The sequence below is a fragment of the Natator depressus genome, chromosome 22, assembly GCF_965152275.1.
Source record: "Natator depressus isolate rNatDep1 chromosome 22, rNatDep2.hap1, whole genome shotgun sequence".
Taxonomy (NCBI): domain Eukaryota; kingdom Metazoa; phylum Chordata; order Testudines; family Cheloniidae; genus Natator; species Natator depressus.
Genome location: NC_134255.1, coordinates 18,405,952 through 18,428,853, shown reverse-complemented (window position 1 = coordinate 18,428,853; position 22,902 = coordinate 18,405,952). Strand labels below are relative to the sequence as shown.

Sequence of the window (22,902 nt, the reverse complement as noted above, 5' to 3'; positions counted from 1 at the left end):
AAACAGAAGTGTGTGTGTGTGTGTGTGTGTGCATATATATATACACACACACACATACACACACTTTAGAGAGAGAGCTAGAACTGTTTGTTCTGAATCATTCTACTTAAGTGCAAAACCGACTTACTTTTGTGGGGCACAACCACCATCCCCACAACAATCTGTATCTTGCCTCTCACTGTGCCTCTATGTATAGGCCCTGATTCTGTAGCTTTCTGTGCGTGTTTAACTTTATAGGTGCGGGCAGTCCCAGGCAAGGCGGGGGCCACCTTAGGAGCTACCTCTCCAAAGGTGCAGGTGCATTTTGGAGAGCTCCCAGGGCTTGGGTGGGGAAGGATGAATGTGTGTGCACGGTCTGTTTGTCCAGTTACCAAACCCTGTACGTGTGCAAGCAGGTGTCTCCGCGTGCGCTGGTGAAAGGCTGGTCTGCACAATTAGAGCCAGGGAGATGAGTGTCTTTTCCTTTATTAAAGGAGCTCTATTGTGTGTATGCAAATGACAAGCTTTTATACATGATCACGTCCCCTGGTGCAGAGAGATTGAATCTGGAAAATGTCCCCCCACTGTTCAGATAAAATAGATAATCTCTCCCCACACTGTACCAATTGGCAACTGCAAAGGGCCAGGCTGCTCCCCCCAACGCATGCCGGGTGTGGGCGGGGAGCGCACAGGCAGCCCTGCCCACCCTCCGGATGACACTAGCTGGGGAGAAGGGGGAAGGAGGAGCTGCTGGGAGCTCAGCTGTGAGCATCTGAACCTGGATAGTCCTGGGAAAGGCAGGATCGCGGCACGTTGGGGGCACGGCACGGCAAGGAATTGCACTGCATCCCAGAGAAAATAGGTGCTCTTTATGGCATGTGGCTGGTAACTTTTTTCCTGCTGTACTCTTTGCAGAAAGGTATGTCCCGTCCTGGGGCGGGGGCTGCGGGGGGGGGGGGGTGATTCTTTGGCCAGCGGGCTCTAGTCCTGCGCCTCTGCGATCCTTGTTAAAAAGTGACGGGACCCGCGGTGCGCTGCGGCCCAAGGGGATGAGGGGACGGGCTGGCCCGGGCCGGGCAGAGGCGTGTCTGCGCCCAGCCCACCGCTCCGAGCAGTCGGGCTGCAGCCCAAGCCCGTCCCCGCCTGCGCCGAGCGGTGCCCACGGCCGGCAGGGGGTCCGGGCAGCAGCCCCCCAGCCGCTTGCTCTGCTGCCCCTCGGGCTCAGGAGCCGCCCCCGGCCCGACTCGGCTCGGCTCGGCTCGGCCCGCCTGTCAGCCGGGGGGTGAGCGGGGCAGGTGCCAGGCTGATGCCGGGGCGCAGGGGGGGCAGCTCCCCTGGGGGCTCGGAGTTTCGGGCTCTCACGAAGCGGCTCTGTAAGCCCCCCCGAGGATGCGGAGCTGTTTCTGAGCCTGCCCTGGGCTGCCGCCCGCTGCTTTTCGAGTCCCTGGTATTGGGGGGGGGGGGGCAGGAGCTGGCAGGAGGAACCACTGTTGGGGTTGGTCCTGCTTTGAGCAGGGGGTTGGACTAGACCCCCCCGAGGTCCCTTCCAACCCTGATCTTCTATGATGGGGGGGGGAGAAGGGGATTTGTGCAGCTTTCTCCCCCCCCCCCCCCGATTTCCCAGGAGAGGGGCAGCTCCCAGCCCTGCTGCAACGACCTGGATTATTATTTCAACAATTAATGGTTGTGACGGTGTAATTGCAAAGAGCAGGACGTTGGGAGGGGGGCAGGACACGCCTCGCCAGCTGAAGTACCCACGGGGCTGGCTGGTTCTGCACGCCCGGGGCCCCTCTGGGCTCAGGTTGCCATGGGGCTAATCGAGGTCCAGGTGACGGGCAAGCCCAGACCTGCAGCCCCGGCTGCAATGCACCTGATTCCGGGGCGGGGGCACCCCCCGCTTTTCCGGGCTAGGAACGGGTCGGTGGGGCTGGAGCAGGCAGGGCTCAGCCCAGCCCAGCCTGCCCGGAAAGGATGCTGAGCCCAGGGCTGCGGGGGGTGTGGGGCGGGGGCAGGGCAGCTGGTAGCGCTGCATTTGTAAAGACGCCCCTGCTGATCACGGGGAAGGGTCTCAATTGAGGGGGGTCGTTGCTTCGCTAAAATAAAAAAAAATCCCCTCCAGACGTCTCCCCGTTGTCGGGCGGAGGAGGGGTGTTCGAAGCCCGCAGCTGGGGTGCACATTGCTGGCTGCACCCCCGGGCCTGGGGCCCCTGCCCGCTCCCTTCCGCCTCTTTGCACCCCCGCCCTGCATCCTCCTTCCCGCGGGAGAAGGCAGTGGGTGGCGGCCCTGGGCCCCGGGGGGGGGGCAAGGGGTGGGGGCGCCGCTGGGCCCCGTTAGCCTGGACCCTGGCTTTCGATGCGGAGCGGAGGAGACGCCGCTCCTTCTGCCTGGAGGACAGAACAGGAGCCCAGGAGCCCCAGCTCGCGGAGTTCGCTTGTGGAGGCTTTTTAAGGGGGCAGCGGACCCTGGCCGCGGGAGCGCCGACCTGATCATTAGTGACCTTAACTCTCTGCAGCCCCCGAGATCCCTGCCGAGGCGGGGGGAGCCCTGACAAAGACCCGTTCCCCGCACAGCTCTCCAGCCCCACAGAAGCGCCTTAATTCCATGGATATTAAAATGTTTTCTCTGCCTACCCAGCGCCTCTCTGTGCGGGCAAGATTGCAAAGGCTGAAGCTCGTAGCAGTACTTTTCAAAAGCCCAGTTCCGCTGTCCTCACTTCTCGGAGACGGTGTACGGCAATATTCTAGTCCCTCAAAACAAACGCGATCCGGGGATGCTTTAAAATCGCCTCCTCTCCTCTCCTCTCCTCTCCTCTCCTCTCGGAAGGCTACACTGAGTGTAACCCAGTGCTCTGATCCCTCGGACTGGGGCAAAAAATTACGGTCAAGGAGCCACCACACTGGATCAATTGTAAATGGGGAATTGTTAGCATCATCCCAATGGGTATGCCAGGCGCTCTAAACTGAGGTCCCCAACGATAGCTGCAGTCTAAGAGGAAAGACATCCGCATGTAACATTGGTAGCTAAATTACAGTCCATTTGTAATAATATTTGATTGGGGTTAGCTAAAAAAGTGACCCTATTCTGATTCTGCAGGGATTTTTGTAGTCCATTACCTTTTTATTATCTGGTCCACGAATGTAATAACAGAAACGTCCATGTTATGGAAAAGGAGCGACTTTCAGTTTACAAAACATTTTCTTTAATAATCGCTTTCATCATCTGAAAACAGCAAGAGGCAATCTTAGGAAAAAGGTAGTGAAGGAAACAAATTGGTAGTGGGCTGCATCCTAAAATATGATTATTGTATATTAAATACCCTTTTATTTTAATGTTAATATAATTAAAATATTTGCGGAGGTTTAATGGTGCATTCTGAGTGGTTGTGACAGTCAATTATTTAATCAATTATTAAATATGAAATAGTCTTATTACAGCTGGAATAAATCTGTGTTTGGGAGCTTTAGACAAAATTGCTATTGTTAGACATGCTTTTAGGAGCTGCTGTACTGAACATGGAAGCGTCTGCTTTGCATATCTTTGCATGTTTCCTGTGTAAAAAGGAAAAACCAAAACAAATAACCATCCAAGGAACTAAAATGATCTTTCTCCCCCAACATCGAAAATAATAAATCCAACACAGCTCATTTTCAGCCCCAGCCTCCCAGAAAAGAGTCTCTGCTACCGAGCTCTCTCTTCTGAGAAGAGCAAATTAAAACCCTCCATTAGCACTATACCTTATGGCCTCATTATTTTTTTTCTCTTTTCAGTTCAAGAGAGATTTTATTTTGAAGAGTCTCTGTGCTGAAAGTGTTAAAGTGGAACAATTCCAGAGAGAGGACAGTAATACAGTGGAAGTTTCATTATAATAGGATAAAAAATTGAATTGCTTAATGCATGATAAACCTTTCAGCTACTTAATATTTCTAGGTATCAAAGCACAACCATTTAATACATTTCTGCTGTAGAACAAGAGCTCAATTAGAAACAAAAAGCAAATAAACATTTGATCCCAGTAAAGTTTAGAAATCCCTCAATAGACTGTAGCTGCTTATTTTTTTTTTTTTTTTTTAGCTTATAAAATAAAATAGGCGGTTAGCAAGCGAGGAGTTTAGCGAAAGCAGGCTTGGTGGTTGATTACACAAATTAAAGAGCAGCCATAACAAGGGGAGGGAGGGCGATGTAAATAGGAAGCAGTATGATCAGGAGGAGCATACGAGTCAAAATCTTGATAAACTGGGGGAATAATCTCGCTGTATGATTTTGCTGGAGTTCTCTGCCTGCTGATTTGTGATGCTGGCATTTTGTGTATGCTGTGTTCAAATATGAGAAGCAGTGAAATATGTTGCTTGCATTTTTTAATCTCTCCCCCTCTGCCCCCCAGTGTGGTACGGTGCTCATTTATCTTGGAAATGAAACGTGGAATCCATGAAATCCACAGAGGAAGAGCTTGCAGTACTGAAGTCCTGGCAGTGCCCAGTGTTGTTATTTTACGACACCAGGGCCATGATGGCAACTTAAGAGACCAGCCTCTACGCCTTGCTCATGTGTAAAGCTCTATGTGCCTTAAATGAAAAATTAACACATGCAACCCTAATATTTTCTGGTACTTGTGTTCTTCAGAAGGGAATAACAATCACTGCTTGTCAGTTTGCCCGTGCTCAGAGCCTTTGTCCTCACCCAGCTTGCATAGGTTGGCAGTGGGTTGTGAATTTAGGAATCCACTGGCCATGCTTTGAGCACCCACAAGACACCACATGTGTCCAATGTGGTGCCCTCCTTTCTGCCCATGTGGCACTGAGGTGCACCTGCCTCGTTTGAACCAGCTGCTAAGCTCAGTGTGAGAATCGAATTGGAGGTGTCTTTGTGGAAAGAATTCCCCTGACATGGAAGCGTGTGAGTTTTGAGCTGTATGTTGGATAATGTGAATTCAGCAGACTCCGGAATAGGCAGGCTGTTACATGCAACTTCCTAGGAGAGAATGAAGCACAAATGTATTTGGTTATTTCAGGAGACTTGGAAGTACTCTGCTGGTGCATTTACAGGGTGGCTAGTTAAGGCCCAAAATTTTATGTACCTTGAAATCAAAATTCTAAGTAGCTTTTTTTTTTTTTTTAAAAAAAGAATCTTTCCCCAGCTTCTTAAATTAAAAATAGCCCCCCAGAGTCTCCTATAGCATTGCAAACACCCCTTGCTGACTAACCTGTATCAAATATCTAGAAACCCAGTTTCTTGGCCTTTGCTAATCTGCTGACCAGACCAGGAATGACATTTTGAAAGGCCTGTGGGAACCAAAGATAGCTAACATTCATCCTAGCTAACTGGGGAAAAGGACACAATTGAGTGGATTTCAGTACTCCCCTCTGCTTGTTCAGTCTATTGATTCACTTTTTGGTTTATTTCTTACACCTTGTGGGGCGTGTGAAGGAAATTGACCTCTGCTTGTAGAAGCGTGCAGGTAGGCTTAGGGCTAATGAAAGTCATGGCCTGCTGGCTCAGGACAGAGCTTAGCAGTTGATGTGCACGCTCCTCAGATGTGCCATAGTCCGGCCCTTAGTCCAGTCCTGAGCCTCCCTTGATTGGACACTTGACATGGTCCTGAAATGTGCGTTGGCTCAGTGATGTTACCAAATGTCCAGTGGAGACTCCGGTGAAACTTGCCAGAGTTGCTGCATATGTGACATAAGCAGAACTTGAAATCAGGTCTCCACAGATGAAAGGCTGGTGCATGCACCCCCTGCTCTGGCTCAGCAAATTCCGTTTGTCTAGTTCTGCTTGTTCCCCTCATAATATCCCAGTGTGGAGGGAGGAGGTGGAGGATTGCAATTCAAACTCCTCTTTTGGTTAGGTTTGCCTTGCAGAGGTCGGGCACCAGGTAATATGCATGTCGTTGTTGTGTTTTCTGTGCAGGGATTTAGGGTGTGCTTGTTTGATCAGCATTTGGTGTACGTGCTCTGTCTGGTTTGGGTGTGTGCAAATGGCACCTGCAGCAAAGGCTGCAGAGACTGGGACTTTTCATCTCTCTGGAAGATGGGAGTTGAGTCTGCTCTGCCTTCGTGCTGATTTGGGCTGTGAGCCCAGCATCAGATCTCACCTCTAGGTGCAACTGGCACTAGGATTTGGGGTTCAGTGGGTGGTGCTCTGCCCTCTTAACAGGCGCACAGGGCCTCAGTGTGACAGTGGACGTTGTGATGCTGGGGGGTCCTGACCACTTGTGGTTAATGTTTCCATATTATCCTGCGAAAGGGTAGGATGGCAACTCTAGGTGCATTTAGAGTCATTGCACGTTACCCACTAAATTCCTCTTGCATTGTGACCTGGACTCCATATTCTTTCACTTTCTGTCCTAAACCCCTACTTAACGCTGCTGTGTACATCTTATCTTAGAGCTGGCTGCGCTGCAGTATGCAGAAGTGCGTGGCTTGTGTGAAGTGCCTTGGGAGCAAAGGTGTTGTGTAAATGGTTAGTGATCACCACCTCTCTGAGCTCTTGGGTCATGTATAGTGGGAAAAGCCAACGCCTTGGGCCTGAATCATAGAATATCAGGGTTGGAAGGGACCTCAGGAGGTCATCTAGTCCAACCCCCTGCTCAAAGCAGGACAATCCCCAACTAAATCATCCCAGCCAGGGCTTTGTCAAGCCTGACCTTAAAAACCTCTAAGGAAGGAGATTCTACCACCTCCCTAGGTAACGCATTCCAGTGTTTCACCACCCTCCTAGTGAAAAAGTTTTCCTAATATCCAACCTAACCCTGCCCCACTGCAACTTGAGACCATTACTCCTTGTTCTGTCATCAGCTACCACAGAGAACAGTCTAGATCCATCCTCCTTGGAGAACCCCCTTTTGGGTAGTTGAAAGCAGCTATCAAATCCCCCCTCATTCTTCTCTTTCGCAGACTAAACAATCCCAGTTCCCTCAGCCTCTCCTCATGAGTCATGCGTTCCAGTCCCCTAATCATTTTTGTTGCTCTCCGCTGGACTCTTTCCAATTTGTCCACATCCTCCTTGTAGTGTGGGGCCCAAACCTGGACACAGGACTCCAGATGAGGCCTCACTAATGTCAAATAGAGGGGAACGATCGCGTCCCTCCATCTGCTGGCAATGCCCCTACTTATACAGCCCAAAATGCCATTGGTCTTCTTGGCAACAAGGGCACATTGTTGACTCATATCCAGCTTCTCGTCCACTGTAACCCCTAGGTCCTTTTCTGCAGAACTGCTGCCTAGCCGTTCGGTCCCTAGTCTGTAGCGGCGCATGGGATTCTTCCGTCCTAAGTGCGGGACTCTGCACTTGTCCTTGTTGAACCTCATCAGATTTCTTTTGGCCCAATCCTCTAATTTGTCTAGGTCCCTCTGTATCCTATCCCTCCCCTCCAGCGTATCTACCTCTCCTCCCAGTTTAGCCGCATACACTCTGCATTAAGCTTTTAAAACTGCACCTTTTTTGATGAATACACATGCTGAAAACTTCAGCTTGCAAGGTTTCTTGCGCAGGACTCAAGCCTGAACTTCAGGTGGCTCAGTGGTAGGGTTGGGGTGAATTTATGGTCACTCTGCCTTGGCTTCTCATTAGAGTAAATGAGTGCTTTCCATCTAACGCATCTTTCTGCGGTGCTGAGAGTGGCTCTGCTTCTAAAGATACTGCAGTTTGAAGAGTCCAGCGAACAAGACTAGTAAATATTGCGAAGGGATGATAACAAAATGACTCACTTTTCCCAGCTGAGATGGAGGTATTAATATTTCAATACCCTAGGTTGTAATTTACTATGATTTAAGAAGATTGCACTGTGATAACTCAAAATATATACTCCTCAGTGCTGGCGAGGCATGGTCCATCTACGTATTAGTCCACTGTGCAGCTCTCATCCAGCAGAGTTCAGGACTCCAGCACTCAATACAATGCCCCTGCCAGTGACATATTGTCTCTCCATAAGAAACTGCTCCATGTTCACCACGCCCATCCCAGCGTTTGAGGTCTGTATAAATTAATGCCCTCGATATTTAGGTTAGGGTCAACGCATGTGACCAGATGCCAGCAGTGATTTCTGGTTTAAAAATATTGCAGTGCTATTTCTAAATTTTTAATCTCTCTGTGATTTGGAGACAGTTTTATGAAACATGGGATTAGGATGGTGCTCAATGTTAAATGGTAAAGGAGATTATATGGATTTAACTCTATGCGTCTGTCACATAACTACTACCAATCCCATAACTTCCATTTTCTATTAAAAATCCATTTTCCCCTTTGACCTGAAAAAGCTTTGCTGGTAATCTGAATTTCTCTTGTTATTTATGAGGTATTTTTCCATTCCTCCCCCACCCCCTCTGTGTATCCAGCATGCAAGGGTGATGTCTGCAGAGAAAATTGTTCTCTAGCAGGATGATATCTGATCATTGCATCATACAGCTGGCAACATGTCCTGCAAATTGTGGCTTCCACTAGAGCAGGGATACTCACTTGGGGGTCGGCGCTGTCAATTCTGCCTGCTCTTGGGCGGAGCAAGTGGAATTCTTGTTGGGACTAGTGGAGAGGCCTCCAGCAATAGTGCAATGAGGGGTGCTGAGAAAAGGGACGGGATGTGAAGGAGTTACTAGAATCCCCCCTCTTCTCACACACAACTAAAAGGCACCTCTAGGATTCCAGGAGGGGCTGTGAGGTGCGGGGCTGGATGAAGAGGGAGACGGACTGTGGCGTGGACCAGAGTTGCAGACAGCTTCAGAATATTCATGGTTCTAGGTCCTTACATGACGCATATGGCTACACAGTAGAAAGGATGTTCTATTTTTTGTGCACTCTACCTTTAAAGGTAGAGCAGTCTCCATGCCATCTTGCGTTTCAGGGAACATGCAAAATGTTACCACGATGGGTAGCACATGAATGCTTTCTCTCTGCTTGTTTTCCTTCATCGGATCATAAAGACATATTTTACTCTCGTGTATGGGCAGGATGAGTGTCAAGACGTTCTGAACGGCAGAAGTGCTGATTCATCACAACAAACCAGCCTTAAGACATGATTTATATTTGGATTGCTCTTTTCCAGTCATAGACGAGGGCCCAATGTGCTCGACTCTGCCCTGCCACAGGACAAAAAGATGGCCCCTGCTCCAAAGAGATTAGCTGCCCCAATGTGATTGGTTAGTGGCACTGTGCCACGGACAGCCCAAGTAGCTTTTCAAAGGCCATCCGAGGATCAGCTGTTGATTGTCTTACCCCGTCTTTGTCATGAGTCTCCCAGCATTTGTCAGCCCAATAAGAAAAAATAAATAAATGTCTTTGTCCATTTCTGTCTGTGCCTAGGCTCGTTAGCTGTGACTGTATGGGAGGGGGCCTGAAGCTTCTTTTCTTTACCTGTAAATCTGTTGTTTAATCAGCAGTAACATTCCCAATCAATTTATCGTTGGTACCTGCCAGTTTGTAGGCACAAAAACGACTGCCGCATTCTTGACTTGGGCCAGTCGAACTCTGGGTAGTTTGAGAGAGGAAACTTTGTTGTCATAGTTGATGTTCCTGCTCAAAACATGGAGAGGAACAAGAAATCGGCTGTTTAATGGGTGCTGAGAGAGACTGAGATTATATTTCCATCTCTGGAAGGATTAAATAAGAGGGGGAATTGTTTAGTGGGTAGAGTAGAGGGCTCCTTGGTTGTATTCCCAGCTCAATGAGAGAGCACGTTCTGGTGGTTACAGCAGAAGACCAGAGCCAGGACTCCTGGGTTCTTCCCTTCCTGGGTTTCCCTTTGATGCACTAAGACCCCATGGGCAATTTGCTTCACTGTGCCTCAGTTTCCCCATCTCTATACAACAAGAATACCTAAGTCAAGTGCCATAATGTTTTATCTTCTATAGAATTTATCAAAGCAACTCCACAGAAGTGTAGTTCCATTATTATTATTGTCACTGAGAGCGAGACCTGCCCGTTAAAGATTCTGTTATGTAAAGTAAAATAACAACATTCCAACGTTTGCCTTCCCCCGTCAGCTCAGGAAAGCCTGAGCCAGCTGGTGACGTGACACTTACCCAGGGCAAGGAGCGTGGTTCCAAACACCTGTCCTGACGAAAACACAAATATTATTATTTTTTCAGTGGAGGCGGGTGCTGATGGTCTCATCACGGCTTTGTGATGTGAGTTGCTCTGGCCAATAACAGGTTAATAGCCTTTCCTCAAATGAGCAGTCATGAAGCATTCTCCCTGGAGGGGCAGCTAAAAGCTAAGCTAAGAATATTAATACAGATGAGACTCTTTTCCCTTCTCCCCCTCTTCTCCCTCCCCCCAAAGTTGAAGAAATTGAGGTGATGAAAGGTCCCCTGTGACTCATTCTGAACCAGCGGTAGAGTAGTTATTTGCTTATGGCCCTGCTGTAGCACAAGCAGAGGGATTGTGCTCTCCGCTAGAGTTATTAATATGATCACTGCTTTCTACATGAGTGTGCTTTTGCCCACGTAAAAGTAGCGCAGTTAAAAAATCGGTTCTAAGCCACTTGGCACCTTGACGGCAAACTTGTCCCCTCCCCTTCCAGGTGTGAGGTGTCAGTGGGAAGGAGTCGGAGTGGAGGAGCTGGGAGGGAAAGGCCTTTCCGTTTGCACTGGAGGAGGAGGAAGGTTGAGGGAGGCTTTCCTCCACTTCCAGACCTTGGCTGCAGTTTGGGAGACCCAGCTGTGAAGAGCTGCTCCCTTGCCCCCTCTTTTTGGAGGGGGAGACTGGCAAAGCCCCACTTCTCTCACACAGCTTCCTGTCACAAAACCATCCCCAGGCTTTAGAACTCGGCCTGGCTGTTTCTGGGGCCTGTTGTCTGAGGAGACCTCTCAGGAGGTGTCCGATGGTTCACGGTTGCCTCTTCACTCCCTAACTCAGCTGGCCCAGGGGAGGGAGCAGACAGGTGACTTACCTGTGGGGAGGCTCACACGAGGGCATCCTGGGAAATGTAGCTTGTATTAGTCGTAGGTGTCCTAGCAATTGTGGGAAATAGCTGTCCTGGGAAAGGGCTGGGGTTTCCAAGGCATCCCCTCAGCCCTGGCCCAGCTGCTGAGGAGAGCAGTGACCTAGGTAGCTAGGAGAGGTGGGAAGTACCTGGCCACTGTGTTCATACACCGATTTGCCCGCTCTGTTTGGGGCTGTTTGCCGCTGCCTGAGGAGGGCTCCCAGGGCATGTCATTGGGAAGCCGTTGCTCTGCAGGCAAGAGGAGTCGGGTGTTTGCAGTAACTCTCTGCTGTTGGCTCTGGTCTCTCCACAGCACACACTGAAGATGTTGGAACCAGTCTCTACTTTGTGAATGACTCTGTCCAGCAGGTGACCTTCTCCAGCACAGTCGGGGTGGTGATCTCCTGCCCCGCAGCAGGGTCACCCAGCGCCGCCCTTCGCTGGTACCTCGCCACAGGGGACGACATCTATGATGTACCGCACATCCGGCATGTCCATGCCAATGGGACTTTGCAGCTCTACCCCTTCTCGCCATCAGCCTTCAATAGCTTTATCCACGACAATGACTACTTCTGTACCGCGGAGAACTCGGCGGGCAAAATCAGGAGTCCCAATATCCGTGTTAAAGCAGGTAGGGTCATGGACGGGGGCTGGGTCTTGGAGGTGTTGGTGGGGTGCTGGTGTTCTGTGTTTGTGACAATGATGAGCCCATTTGTGTGTCCCAACTGATTCTCTCCAATGCCATGGAATTGCCTTAAGTGGCTGATACAGTGAGCTCACTTCATCAATTAACCACTAAAGAGGGTGGCATCAGGGCTCGCTGGTGATTAGGGCTGGAACTCGGGGCGCTTGCGTCCTATTCCTGGTTCCGCTGTTAACTCTGCGTGGCCATGGGCAAGTTACTTCACCTCCAAGTGAATGAATGCCTGTCCCCTGCAAAGCATGCTGTGCAGACGTGTGTTCGCTGAGCCTCATGGCACTTGGAGAGCCTCTGGGTAGCCAAGCGTGGCTGTTCCTGAGCTTGGAAGGAGACCTGAGGAAGTCCTAGCTGAGAGTGAGCTGTAAATGTAGGGCCTGCTCCTGCCAAGGCTTTGGGTGGAGTGCCCCAGCCTCCAGCGGGCCGATGCGCACAAGTCAGCGTGTGAATGGGAATAACCATTCACAGGATCAGGCCCGGAGGCAGCGCAGTGGCCAGCAGTGAGCTCCGGGGGCCTTCTGCCTGCATCTTCAGATAATGGGTTTAGAACAGTATCTAGCACCTTTTGCCACGTGAGCACGAGCCTCTGCAGAGAGAGCAGGTCATAGCAAGGGCCCAAACTGGGCACTGCCTTGTGTGCCAGCAACCAGGATAGACAGTAACTTCATCTTTACCTGGTACCTTTTGTATTGCGTCTGCCTTGCGCCCTTCACTCTAAAGGTTCCAATAGTGCAGGCAAAGGCGGCAGCCTCTGGGCTCAGCTTTAGCTCACACTCAGCCGTGGACGTTAGTCTGTTTACTTGGGAAGTGTATTTGCCAGGGTGCTTGGGTATCGTCTTGCACCATTCCCAAGAAATGGGATAGAGACTGCAGAGTCCTGTGGCTTGGGTACAGGAGAGCAAGGTTCTAGTCCTATCTCTGCTGCTAATTCTCTGCATGACCCTGGGCAAATCACTTAATTTTTCCTGCCTTGCGTCCCATCTGTGATATGAGGGTGATGATACTTACCTGTCTCTCAAGAAAATAGACTGTTCCAAGAATCTATTTTGTGGGCTTTGTAGCTTGGACGTGGCCCATGGAAAGCACAAGGGTTTAGTCTCCTATTAAGAGTTTAACTTTTCTCCCTAAGTATTGTGCCAGAGAGCAGAGCAGACAGCCTGGGGTGAAACTTGAACCTGTGACCTCTGGGCCTGGAGGTGAGTTTTACCGAGTGAGCCTTCCTGACATGATGAATACAGTATTTATGGGGATGTTATTGTCGCTCCCACAGGAATTGTGCCCTGTGGAGCCTGTGAACGTGTAGGCTAAAATGCAGCTGCCACGTGGTTTTGCGTGTTGGAGACGCTTTTCCGGCAAGGCCGTGGAACTGGGACTGTAATAGTCTATTGCAAGAGGATCGATTGATATCATCATCGACAGATAGTAGATATGAGGGCAGGGTGTTGGATAAACAGGAGGCGGAGTGTCAATAATGTTTCAAAAACTGCATCCTACCCAAGCCAAGAACAAACAATAATTTAGGCCACTTGCTGGTAGGGAGAGCTTTGCAGAGTGATTAGCGGGAAAGAGAGCTGAGGGCCATCCTAGTGCTGCACGCTGGGGATGACTCTGGGGGAAGCTGATAGTAACAAGAGAGCATGGATCTCCAGGATTAATCCCTGTCTGGCAAAGGCCAAGCCCCTTCAAATATTAGGAGAGCCAGGCCCTGCCATGTCCCACTGGGACAAAAGCCTCAGGTCCATCCACCTGAGAAGACTTCCCCAGAGCAAGGCAGGTGGGGAATGGTCATGGGGCTTTTCCAGAGGGGTGTTGTGCGGGTACAGCCCAGCCAGCTACAACAGTGGGTCGTGGTTCTAGTGATGACATTGCAGGTAGGTAGATTTGGAAGAGTAGATGCAAAAGTGACTTTTTCTTCAAGAAGGGCATAAATCCCATTATCTTCCAGGGACTGTGACCTGCCTGCAGTGGAATAAGAGGGGATGCTTTATTCACTGCGATCTTTGAGCCCTTCTGGAGGTGGGATGTGGGTACAGAAATCTTGCATCTTGGCGGGGTTAGACTATATGACCCTTGCCATCCCTGCTAGCCCCCTATGGTTCTGTGATTCTATGGCTGTTCACATCCAGCACCATAACAGGCCAAAATGATTTGCTAACCAGACGTGTGTCTCAGCCACTGAAGTAGCAGGACAGCAGGCTTGGTTTCCACGGCTGGGGAGGAATGGAGAAAGCCAGGGGTGTCTTCTCTTCAACAACCGGTCATTCATACCACTGAGATCTAGAATTGCCAGACTGCATCAGGCCTGTTGTGGAGACCAGATGCTGGACTAGATGGACTAGTGGCCAGAGCCAGATGCTTCAGAGGAAGGTGCAAGAAACCATGCAGTAGCTAGCAGATGTGGGATAATCTGCCCTGTGAAGGTCTCATCCATAGTCCGAGATGGACTCCAGCTTTGCAGCATGAGGATTTATCTCCGTTCCCAAACATCTGTTAGCATCAATTTTATAGTAACTCCTGAATAGTCTTGTATAATTGCCCAGTCCTTCAGCAGGTCCCCGCAAGGGGGGAACCCCCCTGCCTCATTAACCCCCCTTCCTAAGACCCTATATCTGCAATGCAGGCTCCAGCTCAACCACCCCAAGACTTCTAAGAAAACAAAAGGAGGAGGAATATAGCCAAGTGCTGCTTTCCAAAGTGATTATAGTAAATTATTGACCAGGCTGAGGAGGGCTAATAGCCCAGGAATGACTTCATTATGTAACCTATTAAAAACAGGGCTCGCACAGAGAACACAGCCGAGCAGACTAAAGGGTGTTTTTATTTTAATTCATTATACTGCAAAGTAAACTGGCATGAAACCCCCTCCTGCCCAGGGAGTGAATTATTTACCAGAATTAGCAGTTAAGCTATAAACCAAAGCAGAGGGGAGTGAGCAATAAGCTGGGGTGTATGTTTAAGGGAGGGGAATGTAAATACATGTTGTTTGTCAGACGTGTGACATGTTGCAGCTCGGGTCAGCCCCGCTCCGGTGGAGGCTGAGCTTCCCATCGGAGTGGAAGTTTAACTGTTGCTGCCTAATACGTAGTAATAATACCTAGAGACACAAGGTGTCTGTTATTGGACCAACTTCTATTCCCTCACCCACCTTGTGTCTCTAACATCCTGGGACTGACACAGCTACATCGCATACAACCAACACCTGGCACTTCTATACAACTTCTCATCCGTCCTACAAAGGAGTCGTCATCCCTATGTGACAGATGGGGAAACTGAGGCACAGAAGTGCAGTGGCTTGCCCAAGGTCACCCAGTCTGCCAGTGGCATCCAGGTCTCCTGAATCACAGTCAATGCTCTGTCCAGTAGGCCATGCTTGTGAAATTGCTCCCAGCAGGGATGGATCCAGTGTGGGCCATGTGAGGCTGCGGAACCAGGTGGCGGGCTCTCTTAGCTGGCAGGAAGCAGGCAGAGGGAAAGTATGCGGAGGGTGCTCTTGTAACTGATGCTTTCCCAACAGCCAAGATGGGTGGGTGCCTGAGAACAAGAGCAGCTGGCACAACTCTGCTGGCAGCTGCCTCACTGCTGATCTCCCTGCTGCAGGACCCCCTCTCCCAGCTTTTTGAGGGTATCCAGCATTCCAGCTGTGTTGCTTAGTTTTCATCGGGCATGGTGGCCACATGGTCCTGGTTCTGCTCTCCAGCTGGATGAGCAACACACTTGCAGAGTGAATACTCACATCTGGAGTCCAACGTCCTTTTCCTGTTTAACCGCGCCCCCTCAAAAAAACCCCTTCCAACTCTCTAGTAATGACTTAAAATGTGCTGTTTTTGAAGACACTCTCGCCAGGGGCCAGCTGTGCCAGGGTGTTCACGGGAAGCAAATGCTGGGAGTGGCAGATTCAATTTTGTTGTTGTTCCCTAGGAGGTTTCTAGAGGTGAAAATCGATCTCTGGTCACAGCTATCTGGCCCTGCAGGCCAGGGTTCCTGTTACCTCCCTCTAGACACTGGGGTGAGGTGACATGCCCAGTGTGATGCAGTGAGTCCGTGGCAGGGCTGGAGCCCAGGAATCTTGACTCCAGCTCCCTGTTCTAAATACTAGACTTACTGAACCTCATGGAGAGACTGCAGGCTGCTGCTATACAGTGCTGTCGCTTTCATCTCTTGTTTGAAGGTGGGCATTGCAAGTCTGAATAGGCTTTCAGCTGCTAGGCCTGGCTGGTAGTTCATTCCTGTGCCACCCCTTCTCATTCAGTACGTATCCATGGGACCTCCTCACAGGATTCCTTGGGATGTCACTGGGACAGCTCAGTCCATGGCCATTAGAATGAGTTTGGCTTTAGGATAGTTGGAAACACTTGGAAGCTGGGATTTTTACTATTTCTCATGAGCATGCTTCTGTTCCCACCTGCTTCCTGTATGCTAATCAATTATCCTCTTGTCACTGAAATCCTGTCTCCAAACACTCTTCTTCTGTAGCCTTGTAATGGCAATCCCTGAAAAAGGCTATTTAAACCATGTAAAACAACAAACATACAATAAACTGAAATGTAAAGTTGAAAACTTTAAGAAGATTTTAGAGAAGAGGCACCAGGAATGATTCGAGGTCTGTATAACCTGCCTTCTAGTGAGGGTCTTGCGACGCTCAATCTGTTTTTAGTTTCCCCAAGAGAAGAGATAAGGTGAGTTGATCACAGTTTTACAAGTACATGGGGCAGAGATTTCTGATAGAAAACAGCTCTTTAATCTAGCAGACAGAGACAACATGATCTAATGGCTGCAAGCTGAGACTAGACAAGTTCAGACTAGAAATAAGGTGCAATTTTTAACCCTTGGAACAACTTACCCAGGGGTGGGCTAGAGTCTCCATCACTTAGAGTCTTTAAATCACGATTGGCTGGGGTTTAAAAGGTCCAGTCTAGCTCAGGCAGAAGTGAAGGGTTTGATACAAAGATTCCAGTGCAAGGTTCTATGTCTCTGCTAAAGCAGGAGGACCGGCTAGGTGACCAGAAGGGACACTTCTCTCCTTTAACCATCTAGGAAGGAGTAAGGAAGCCGCTCCTGTGTAACTGACAAGGCTCCTGCAAACCAGTCCACTTTGCTTCCTTGAGCTGCTCTCTGCTGCAGAGCAATCCATGTGTCCTGTTGGGCCTGCCTCCACCAGCCCTCTGCCTTCCCCCAGACCCCGGTCATCTGCTATGTTTGTCTGTAGTCTGCTTGGCATGGGATCTCCTGGGGGCAGAGAGCATACCCTCCTATGGACCTGCAGAGCATCGCACACACATGTACGGTGAGAGGGAGGATTGTCTGAACTGTAGCCCCCTCTCCGCCCCGCACCGTTCATGTGAGGGCGGCTTGTCAAGCCAGCTGGTGCCCTGGAGCTGTTCTCTGAAGGTGTGTTCTCTGCTGACAGGCGGTCTTCTCAGGAACTGCTCGGGTTGGGCCAGCTCGTCACCTATTACTTCACTGCAGTTCAGCACCTCCTGCACCAGACTGCTGTTGTGAGGAGCCTGCTGGCAAGTTTCACTGGGGCTTCCTGAGGGATGGGCTGCCATTTGCCTCCAGCCTGTGAGCAGTTTTCTGTCTTGAGCTCTTGCAGTGAAGGCGTGAAGTCTGAAAGCTGGGCACTTAAAAGGGAGGAATAGCAGGCAGAAGCAGCATCACCTTCTGTTTTACTTATTAAATACTCCTTGGGCCTATTCAGAGGAGGCCCAGTCTGCACCTGCCAACAGATGCGTTGACTGCTGGAAGCAACTCCCCCGTGGCTGTTGAAACATGCCGTGGATTGTTGCTGTTCTGGCCAGTGGGGGAGCCGCAGATGACCCAGTGATCGATATCTCTCTCTCTCTCCCCCTCTCCACGGCGGTGATGAATGAGAAACCAATGTCCTTTGGGGCAGGCATGTTGTCATGACAAGATTATGCACCCACGTGTTAGGCTGATTTTAAATGGAAAATATTTAAACTTTAACGGTTCTTGGTGTGTCTGCCTGCGCTCCTTATTGGTTGCACTGACGTGTCTCCTTACCAAAGAGACCTTGGGACGTTCAGCCGATCAAGCAAACTGACCAAGTGCTTCTTAGAATTCATTAGGGCTGCTGCCAGTCAGGATAATCTCTCGATATTTCCCAAGAGAGAGAACACTGAAGAGCTGCCAGGGCAGGCTGTGAGTGTTGCCGGGTCGCCCTGCAAGGGGAAGGGCTGTCTGCCCTAGTGCCCTGGGCAGACCCCACTTTGGGGAATTGCGTTCCTCCTCCCTTCCATTTCAACAGGGTATCGTTTTCTACCTCCCTCCCTGTGCCCTAGTGTTGAGCAATGCTGGTGCACGCTCAACTGCTGCCCAGACCCAGCTGCATTTCGGCAAGAGGAGAAATTATTCTGCCCTGCCTTGCGGAAGGCCTGCCCCACTGAGATGCTGCCTGCATCTAGAGAGCTCTGGGCACCCACGGCCACTGCAAATGGGAACCCAGCACAGCAGGAAGGAGGGTCCCTTCAGAGGAATTTGCCCAGAGAGAGCAGGGATTGTCGGCTCCACACTCGCTAGAAGTGTGAAACGTGCACTATTGCTGTGGGAATCTGCCAGTCCCTGCCGCGCTCTGGTGCTAGAGAAGAGCCATTTCCCCCTACCCAAATGCTGCCCTGTGCCCTGATGGGCTGGCCCAGAACCCCCACGTGGTGGGGAGGGCTGCTGGGAAGTGCTGCTCTGCCCTGCAGCGAGGGTGTTTTCCACCCCAGGAGGGCTCTTCCCATGACTGGACAGCGGCGGGGTGGTGGAGGGAAGAGGCTGGGGGCTGCGAGTCCCTGGGAGGAGGTGCACCTGGGATGTGATTTGTTGCAGTGAAGGGATTGCAAGGGCCATGCTGCTTGCAGTGGCGTGGTGGCACAGGAGGAAGTGACCGCTGTTGCTGTGCTATAGTCTGTGGATACGTCCCGCTGGGGGTTGTACCGAGAGGTGTGGGTGGGTGTTTCACCTCCTTACTGGCCAACGCAGTCATTTAAATGCCCCACTTCAGAGCCGTTCCCAGAAAACGATACTTCTTGGCATTTCTCTTCTGTTTGGGCCCCGTGAGCATATGGGATGTTGAGACCCCCAGACACATGTGCATTTGTGAACTTGCTCTCCCTCCAGCTCATTCCTTGCGGCAAACGCTGGAGCTGCTCAAAATGTTGGACAAAAAATAATCTTTGGGAACCGTTTAAATTAATGTGTTTGTGCCCGGTGTAACTTGGCATCGGTGCGTTGATCATTGTATGATCATCTGCTTTTCTCTCTGCAGTTTTCAGGGAACCTTACACCGTCCGGGTGGAGGATCAAAGGTCAATGCGTGGAAACGTGGCTGTCTTCAAGTGCCTCATCCCTTCTTCAGTGCAGGAATACGTTAGTGTTGTGTCCTGGGAGAAAGATACTGTTTCTATCATCCCAGGTAAGAGAGGAGCAGGAGGGGGACCCTCCATTCTCCCAGCAAATACTAACTGCGTTGCCATGTGCATGAATTGTTGTACACAGAGCTCTTTGGTTTTTCTCTGTCCCTGGGCCCCAAAAGCAAGGGGGGTTTGCTGATGAATCATCTTGGTACGAAAGCCGAGCCTGTGGGCTGGATTGAGAGTGGAAATGAGCGGTGTTTGACTGTGCGACGTGGTGTCTGTTGTATTTGCCAGGTTTGCAGTGTGTGCTTTGAAGTTCCTAGGTGCGTAAAACTGAAGTGTGACAATATGTACGTGTCTTCTGGGTTCTCCCACCCACTGGTGACCTTGCCAACCTGGAGGCGTACGTGACAGCAGGGAGTCAGGCAGAGGCACCCTATGCCCTCCATCTCCATGTATTCCTGCCGGGAGCGGGGCGTGACAAGAGTAAATAAAGGCTCTCTCATGACTCTTTACAACCCTTCCACTCAAACACCCCTTAACTCCTGCCAGCACAGATGTCCGTGGCCCACGTGCTCCCTGCCTTCCCCTGTGGCCCTCACAGGCTGGTATTGCGCCCAGGCAGCGTTCCAGTTAATGCTACCGTTGCTGTCCATTAAGGCTTGTGAGCAAGGAAACGCCATAGAGGAGTAATTCACTCCGGTCTGTCTCTGGGGAGGTGATGGTGCAGAGACCGTGTGCTGCCAGCCCATGTAGCCTGGCAGGGTGGCTGGTGACGACATCCCTGCTCGTGGGGTCCGGGCCGGTGGCTGCTGCAGCTTGGGGAAAGTTTTGCTTAGCTAGTTTTTGACCACAGAGGCCATGCTCCTGTGGTGCCTGGTGCTGAGGAATCCAACTCCTGGGGCCAATTCTGCGAGGTGCTGAGCGCCCCTGACTCCTCGAAAGCTTAGTAGGAGGCGCTCTGCTCCGTGCGGGATTGGCCCATTGCGGAGCAGAGTTAAAGCCTCTATGGAGAAATGCCAGGCACTGCTGAAGGCAGGTGCAGAATGAGTCCAGGCCCAGGTTCTGGGGTGTTCGGACCCAGAGTTTTGGTGTGGCCCACTGCAGTGATAAGGGCCTGCTGGGAGGTTAGGATCCAAATTCCCTGGCACTGAGGGCATTGGGTTTTGGGTCCATCTCGGTGAGCAGTGGAAAGAGGCAGGTGTGGTGATTAGCGCATTCTGCTCCTCGGTGCTTGGGCCTGATTCTCATTAGCGGAGGAGTCTTGTGTGGGTGGGCCCACGCGCCTGGGTTGTGCCAGCCCTCGTGTGATCCTCTGGAAAGGGTGCACTCCGCAAACTCATCAGAACCTCAGCCGGGCCCAGTGCTTCGTGCACAGCTACTATTACGACTACTTTTTGGGCAAAAAAGTGCAGATTTGGCAGCATCAAAACATTTCACAAATTCAGGTCTAGTTCACCAGATTGTTTTGGTTGGAAACAAACAATTTTGAAGAAATAGAAATATTTTGTTTTGACATTTTCAAAACAAAATGTCTTGGTTCGTAGTGACATCATTTTAAAATGTCCCTTTTAAGTATATTTAAAACTCCCCCAGAAGCGTTAAAAATGTGTGACAGTGGAATGAAATGTCCTGCGCTGCAGAAACCCTTTAGTTTGACCCGGAGTTGCCACTGAAAAATCTGTTGTTTGCCCAGCTCTGATCCAGATCATGCCCACTTCCCTTGAGAAGCCCTGGGGAATTGTCAGGGGGTGGCACGGGAAGTTACCTGGAAGAGGAGGCTAGTGCCCCCTACCCCCACAGTGACCTTTTTAGTGAGCACATTGTTGTTTGAGCAGGAGAACACAAGGCTGTATGAAGTGCTCGTTGATTTGTGAGCAAATCCCGCACAGAAACAATTGCTGCTTTGCTTCGTTGGCTAATGCTCTTGTGTGGTTTTGTAGCTGGCTCTTGGATTGACAGCGCAGCATTTGCAGTGAGATGTTGGAGGGCAGAGTTCACTGGGCGATGCGCAAAGGGCTGCGGTGAGCCGAGTGTTCGCCACTGGGTATGTTTCAAGCTGCCACCTACCCTGAGATTCGTTGGTTGTTTAGCAGAACGTATCCCTGCTGCTCCCATAGGTTTGGCTCCCCCAGTGAGTGGCACGGTGGCACCCAGCACTAGTGGTGGGTATAGGCCGGGCTCTGGGGGGCTCCTAGTGCTGGGATGGTGTCCCTAGCCTCTGTTTGCCAGAACCTGGGGATGGCGACAGGGGATGGATCACTTGAGGATTACCTGTCTGTTCATTCCCTCTGAGGCACTGGGCACTGTCCACGGTTGGAAGACTGGATCCTGGGCTGCACGGACCTTTGGTCTGACCCAATACGGCTGTTCGTCTGAGTGTCACATCTAACCCTGTTTGCAGAAGGTCTGAGACATGGTGGTTCAAAGGCCAGTATCACTGGCCCTCTCGCGCTCCTGCTGGCGCTTTCACTGCGGAAGCGTAAGAGGAAATTCTGAATGTCACCGAGGCCTTGGCATGGGTGTAACGCTGGTTACTGTTAGGTGGGTGACCTTGAATCTCAGAGCCTGGTGATGGTGAGGAGGGTCCCAGAGCGGAACGGGTGGCTGAAGAGGTCAGTGTGGACGTTCCTCTGTACCGGGGTGACCTTCTGGCTCTCTGCTCGGAGACGGTATTGATGGCAGTGCTGGCCCTCCCGCACAGCACGTGTAAGCTAGTAGTAGAGCCATCAATACTATTTCCCCTGGGGGATCCGGAAAGAATTAAAGGATTTTGCCCAAAGTGAGTGCACTGTGTTTGGTATTTGCTCACAGGTCAGTAAATCCTAGCAGCCCTCGGGGGCTCAGCATTGCTGTAGTTGTGATGTTGCGACGGGGCTGAGCGTTTTGCTGCTTGGCAGCCCAACTCCAGGTGTTAGTAAAGTGGTTCGCACCACGCACGCTCGGGATGCCACCAGTTCAGCCTCGTGAGCAAACCTGACGTCGTCCCTCGTAAGAGCAGGTGCTGGCTCCGCCTGTGAGCTGATAGGCTGAACCACCCTCAGAAGGAATGTTTCAGTTAAGAGCTCACTCGTTGAGTGGCATGTGGTTACTCTGAGGGCTAGATTCAGCCAAACTGGCCTGGGGAGATGCATTTTAAACCTCTGTGCATTATCTTCTTCACCCCCCACTCCTGCGTCCCATCTCCTGGGAGGGCAGCTGGCTTTCCAGTTGGGATTCCATTGACTCCAACCAGCAGACCCAGCCCAAGGAGTGCTGTTCAATGTGGTGGCCCTGTATCAGATTATTGATACAAGGGACAGGAGCTGGCAGGTGCAGGTCAATATTTTCACACACTCAATATCCAAAAAACCATGAATTTTTCACAAAAATCTTCATTGTGATGTTTACCCTGTTTTCAGTCAATGGGAAATTTTGATAAAGCTTCTAAGATTATGGGGACTCAGAGGGAAGTGGTGGATGTCAGACAGCAGTGTTTCTCATTTTGGGGAGTGACTGGATTATACTGTGGTGGTGTTAGCCCTGCTTTGGTCTGGGCTGATTAGGGGGTTGAGCTGTGTGTATAAATCAATGCTGTTGGAGTGCGGTGCATTTCTTTAATGTAAGTGGGACCTATGGGAGGTTAGATTATAGGGGAGACCCTCAGTTGATATAAATAGCTGCTGATTTATGCCAGTTGAGGATTGGCCCCACAGCACTAATGCACGTGCATGCCAGCCTAGTATAATCCTGTTGCATTAATATTCTGCATTCTGGCTTCTTGCTGGCTTGCAATACTGCCATTAACTAGTGCATTAATCCCATTGCTTCCCATAAATGTTACCCGGTGGATTCTAATGCTGCTTTCCATTGCCTGTAACTGTGGTGAAAACTCTGCTCTTAAAGATCCCTGCAAAGTGGAATCGCCCCATGCAGCAGTGCCATGTGGACAATGACTTACACGCCAACTGTT

The 22,902-nt window shown here is 50.7% G+C and overlaps 1 protein-coding gene across 2 annotated transcripts in view; it reads left to right on the top strand.

The window, feature by feature from the left end:
* The first annotated feature begins 713 nt into the window (after positions 1–713).
* The window catches only part of DSCAML1 (DS cell adhesion molecule like 1), a 325,499-nt gene continuing 303,310 nt past the window's right edge, over positions 714–22,902 (top strand). For both annotated transcript variants that reach the window (XM_074936884.1, XM_074936885.1), the window contains exons 1-3: positions 714–898; positions 11,209–11,526; positions 18,863–19,009. In XM_074936884.1, the coding sequence (XP_074792985.1) occupies positions 856–898; positions 11,209–11,526; positions 18,863–19,009 (508 nt within the window). In that variant the 5' untranslated portion in view covers positions 714–855. The remainder of the gene's footprint in view (positions 899–11,208; positions 11,527–18,862; positions 19,010–22,902) is intronic.